Source organism: Olea europaea, chromosome 17, assembly GCF_002742605.1.
Source record: "Olea europaea var. sylvestris chromosome 17, O_europaea_v1, whole genome shotgun sequence".
Classification (NCBI taxonomy): Eukaryota; Viridiplantae; Streptophyta; class Magnoliopsida; order Lamiales; family Oleaceae; genus Olea; species Olea europaea.
This window is the reverse complement of record NC_036253.1, coordinates 13,276,195-13,282,131: the sequence shown is the minus strand read 5'-3', so window position 1 is coordinate 13,282,131 and position 5,937 is coordinate 13,276,195. Positions and strand designations below refer to the sequence as shown.

The window sequence follows — 5,937 nt, the reverse complement described above, 5'->3', positions numbered from 1 at the left end:
TTGAACATAGTCAACTTGTTCTGTATCTTGTGCAAGAATTAGACAATATGCTGTAATATGATCTGTCCCATGTTCTTCACAACTTAGAGGCTTGACCTCTACTTGCATTGACTGAATGTGATATGCTTTCAAACTTATGAACCAAATAATCAAATTTTGCAGATAATGTTGTGTAAGTGTCCACCTCGTATGCTCTTGGTACCTTCAATTTAAAAACCCACTCAAAGGTCCACATGGATGTGGTAGTAGCCACTCTCTCAAACAATTCCAAGGCTTCATCAATTATCTTTGTGTACAAGGAGCCATTAGATGAAGAGTACATCATGCTCTTGTAAAATGGAAATAGACCTACATAAAAATATTGGACCTAAAGCCCTTTACTAATGCTATGATGAGGTTACTTTTAAAGCATGATTTTGAACCTATTCCAAGCTTCATCAAAGGATTTGGTTTTCTCCTGCGAAAATGGATGTCATGTTTCAATTTTGATATCTTTGGTGGTGGGAAGAATTTGGTGCAAAAGTTTTAAGCTAAGTCATTCCAAATAGTGATATGAGCAATAGGTTGTGAGAATAACCATTCAAGTGCTCTATCTCGTAGAGTATGGGAGAATAATTTCAATATGATAGCATCATCTGAAACTCCTTGATATTTAAAGTGTTGGCACATCTCAAAAAATTGAGAAACGTGTGTGTGGATTTTCATCTGCCTTGCCGTAGAATTGATGTCCATTCTGAAAGAAATGGATGACATTGATCTTCAGCTGAAAGTTCGGTTGTCCAAATGGAGGATACACGATCCTAAATTGACTCTGACTAATTTGTGACTAAGTCTCCAGCTAGCATTTTCCTTCATCGACCACTGCTCCTCCGTTTACTTGAATAATTAGATTATTTTGTGTATTAGCCATCTCTTGCTGTTGTTGCTTCTCTTTGCCTACGGTAAAATGCACGTTCGATTTCTAGATCGGTTGGTATCAATTCTCCGTCCCTCGAATTTCACATAAAATGCCTAGAAGAGAAAAATAAAATAAAAGCAAAACGTTCGAATTAGTGCTAAGATAAATGAAATTAAACTCAAATACAATCCTTGACAAAAACTTTTTCATGAAAATATCTTTCAAAATTAAACCACCGCTAGTGTACGATTTGTTAACAAGTAGTAAAATTGATTTTTGAGTCTAAGTATTGTTCCCACAGAGATTGTACTAGTTCAAATTCGAATTAACTTAACCTAAATCGAAGCAATTGAAAATCATAATTTTTCTTATAAATTAAATAATCTACTTATGAATACAAAACCTAACAAAAACAAATGCAAGATTATAATTAAATGCAAGTGTTATAAAAATACAATAAGGAAAAGCGTACTAGGATCTCAATCCCTCTTGTATCAATCCCCTTTAACCTTGAATTTTATGACACTGACAATATGATTCAATTATGAGGACCAATATTCCTAATTTATTTAACAATATCTCTCGAGTAGAATTAAATCTATTTTTACATGCAACCTAACTATATTTCTATGATGGATGTGAACATGTAAAAATATATTAAAGATTTATGAGAACTTAAAGATCACATAAATTATAGTTTTATATTTCTGTCATCTATCGAACTCTGTGACAATTAATATTGTCTAACTTATTTTCCATTTTTCGAAGGTAAAACAAGCCACAAAATTCATACAATTATTGCATATATAATTGTAGAAAAAATTAAATCCATGTCAATCATTTAATAATTGAAAACGTGCTTTGAATGTCAAAATAAATAAAATTAAGATTTAAAGGTTTATAATACAAAGTTCATCGAAAATCTTAGAACAAAATAATTTAGCTAGCATAATGTCGAAATTAAACACATAAAAGTGAAACGACATAACAAAAAATCATGAAACGTGATTTATTCTCCAAGTTGCTACTGCTGTCCTTCTATCTCGTATTTTCCAATTGGTAGATGGCTCATTGACTTTGTGTTTCTCCAAGTCATCCAATCTTTCAAATTAATGCAAATCAGTCCTTCAATTTTTATAGTGAGACTTTGATTCCCAAAATTGCAAATTTCATTATTCATTTTTTTCCAAGTACTTCGAAGGAGTCCATAATAATAATAATAATAAGATTGTACTATGTGTACATAATAATGTACACAAAGCATTACACCGCGGCACATGGAAGGGGTCCACATACAATAAAATATTCATGGCCCCCCTCCATGTGGAGGGGGGTGTAATCTATTGTGTACACCATAAAGTGTACACATAGAATGATCCTAAAAATAATAATAACAATAACAACCACCACCACTACCTAAATTAAGTAAAAATCAATAATTTGACGGTTTAAAAATTTGATAATATAACATAAATAAGTGCACAAATTGCACTTATAAAAAATCAACGGGTTCAATACAAGGAATAAAAAAATAATCCTAGCAATTGTTGTTCTTTGAGACCTACAATTGATCATCAATCTCCTCCTCCAAACTTATATCTCCCGACTAATTTTGTTCTTCAACCTTCAAATCCCAAATTGAGATTCAAATCTTGAGGATTCAATGTATTTAAATGAGTAATTATGCATCATAATTGTATCTCTAGCATCCTCTAATTTTGAATCAAAGATTCTATATTTATAGACCTGAATTAGATTACAATAGAGTCCCAAGAGGATAAAGAATCATAATTTTTGTCGATGTCTCAAATTGTTGGAATTTAATACTTGTGCAATTTTGTCTCCATTTCCCCTTTTAATTCAAATTGAGTCCTTAAATTTTACAACTGAGGTCCTTAAACTTTCAAATTGGACTCCTTGATCCCTAACTTCCAATATATGTTCAATTTTACTCACGTTTAAAAGTTTAAGGACATCCCAATCCCCAATCCCCAACTTCCCAAATATGTTCAATTTTACTCATTTTTTATCCTTTTCATCTGTTATCGTCTAAAATTAGGGTTTCTTCTAAAATAATAAAAAATACACAGAATTAAGTATCTAGTTTATAAAATTATTTTCAAAAGTCATATTTTGACGATTAAGATAAGTATAATATTTACCCTTATCAGTTGTCTAATGCCCAAAAAATAAAAAATAAACAAAAACGAAAACTCCATTCCCGATTTTAAATGTTTGTTTTTTTACAGTTTTTTGATGTAGAGCTTCTTATTAATTAATTAAAATACTCGATTAAGAGTTTCTTTGGGAGTGATTTTGAGAATTGATTTTTTGACTGTTGCGATAAAAGTGAGATCCACCTGTGAGAGAAGAAGTCAAATATGACAGCTGAAATAGTGAAATAATAGTCAAAAAATCAATTTTTTGGGGGGAAAAATCACTTCCAAATAGACTCTAAATTTTTTGATGGGTACGAGTCCTAAATTTGCTTGATGTCTCTTTTTTCATTTTATTGAAATTTGGATCGAGGTAATAAATTGTAAGTTTTTTATTTTTTTCAAGATTAACAGTTCTCACAAGTTGCCCTCTTCATAATCCTGCTAGATTTCCCTCTCTCCAATATACTAAATTTTCATTATCTATTATGCAAGTAAAGGTTTGTCAACACGACATAAATAGATTTACGTAAAGGAAAATTTTCATTTATGCTCAACTCAGTAATCGAGCGAGCCAGAATTCTCAAAAATCATTTTCTTCTTCATTTGATTAATATAATTAAGAAAATAAGAGATTCTACTGTTAAAAGAATGCATTGCTATGTGACACCATGACTATATATTATTCACATGTATCAAGACTTTCTGCTTTTCTTTTCTTTTCTTTTCTTGCTCCAAATTATGAGCACTACAAAGAATGCTGGCTAGTCATGTTCGATCTTGAGTCCAAATCCAATAGGATATTTTCGTTTCCGGAGCAAGAGCGAGCCACAGAATTTATGGAGATGGTGCTAGAAAAACAGTTCCATTGAGCTTAACAGTCAAGGTGTTGGTAATTCAGCTTCAGCTGCTTGCCTGCTTTTCCAAATGACTGGAGCCACTAGCATCCATACTGCATTATCAGAAGTCTTTGTTTATAGAACAATGGTAGGAAGTGAGGTGAGGGCCAAACAAAGCCAAGTTTGCTCATAATATAAACAAGCTAGGATGGGAAGAAAGACGAAATTACTTACTGTAAATGCAGGCTGCTAGCCACTCATTCACTATCTTCACCCAAGTACTGGTCCAGCCGACGTCAATTGTCCACCTGTGTTGAGTCAACTTATGTAATCAATAAGTAGTTGGGACATGAGTATTTTGGGGAAAATGAGTTTTGGAATAGTGATTTTTTGAAAAATATGTAGTTAAAAAGTATGAAAAAAATTTGAGTTTACATGTAAAATATTTTATTTGGAGTACGTGTGATTGAAAATGAGTAAAAAAAAAAAAAGGAAAAAAAGAAAAGGAATTGGGGAATGGTAGACAATCATGGGCTCAAAGTGAAACAAGAATGGCATTGCAAAAATACCTACTTTTTCATGGTATGATGAGTATTCCAACCAATTAAGAGCATTGCAAAGTACATGGCTCCAGTGGCAAAAACAAAATGAAAGAATCCATAACCATAAGGAACATCATCTTCTTCCTGTATCTCCTTCTTCCTGAACTGCACAGTGTGTTGTCAAATGAAAATTTTGAAAACGACACGGTAAAATTGAATGCTAGAAGAGAGTAGCACTGGTGAAACCTGAAAGCATTGAGAATCGATGCCGGTTGAAAATGTTGCAATAACCATTGCAAGAACCGCAACAACAAAACTCTATCAAGATCAAACAAAATTGCATTAGTTATGGAGCAAGAGAAAATATTTGCAGACAAGACTGATTTTGCAATAGCCTCTTTGTTATGTCTCCAACTATTGAATTAAATCTAAAATAAAAGTAAATTTCCTTAAATCTTTTATCTTGTGTATTTTCTTAGGAGAAATAATGTCTGAGAATTACAATGATGGTTAGCCAATCTCTTTTTGCTGCAGTTCCTGCTCTTTGAATGCATTTCCCTTCAGGTGGTTCACTGCAAACACAGAAGTGAGACAGAGAATCTGAGAGAAGAGGGAAATGAGGACAACAAAATCCCCCCATTGGCAAGGAAATGTCGCTGTAACAGAATGTTATTGCACCATCTTCTTCTAATATTGTTCATTTTGCAAGTAAAAAGGCCTTATTCCTATCCTCATGAATCCAACAAGTAATGTGAATCATCCTCTCTTTGGAAGAACCATATAGAAATAATCTTGCATGTCTTTGGATATGGGATTACATGTATACGCGACACAGTGTATTCATATTTGTATGGAAGTTTCAAACACTATTATCATACATAGTGTTCGAAACTATATTTTTTAGATGCATACTATTAATTGAAGGCATTAAAAGATCACAAATTAAATAGCACACCTTCTGATGGCAGACCAACAGAGAAACACCAGATAGAGCCCCATAAATCCAGGAGTCACAAAGCCAGCATTCACCTGTTTTGAAAGTATGTAATGGTTTTAGATATTAAAATATTGAGCAAAAATGAACTGACGGAGAGAGCACAAAACTGACTTACTTTTGGGTGAAGAGATACACTGGTCATGAGTTGGAGAAGTACTATAGTCCAACTGATGAAAAAAATGTTGAGAAGGCAAGCAGGCTGCGGCGTGTACCAAATGTACATAAGAATTATCCCAAGTATGCATACAACATAAGCTGCTGTTGCAAGTAGCATCACATGAATGTGGCTGCACAAAAATCTCGCCATTATTCATGAGCGATAGGAAAGAGAATGACAGAAGATTGACCTAAAATCGACATCATTGTATAATTACGAGGCTAATTTCTTATTGTGTGGAGTTCTGGAGATTGAGTGAGCAATAGAGAATAAACACTAGACATTTACATGGTTCGGAACTTGGCTTATGTTCACGTGTAGAGGGGGAAAAAAAGTAATCACAGGCTA

The 5,937-nt window shown here is 33.0% G+C and overlaps 1 protein-coding gene across 1 annotated transcript; it reads right to left on the bottom strand.

Annotated features, from left to right (window-relative positions):
- Nucleotides 1–3,634: 3,634 nt before the first annotated feature.
- Nucleotides 3,635–5,916, bottom strand: LOC111412960 (probable serine incorporator). The gene is made up of 7 exons (XM_023043813.1): nt 5,548–5,916; nt 5,391–5,464; nt 4,938–5,007; nt 4,682–4,753; nt 4,467–4,600; nt 4,128–4,201; nt 3,635–4,006 (listed from the first exon to the last, which is right to left on the bottom strand). Exons 1-7 carry the CDS (start codon nt 5,737–5,739, stop codon nt 3,936–3,938), a joined length of 687 nt encoding a protein of 228 aa, XP_022899581.1. The 5' UTR covers nt 5,740–5,916; the 3' UTR covers nt 3,635–3,935.
- Nucleotides 5,917–5,937: the final 21 nt, after the last annotated feature.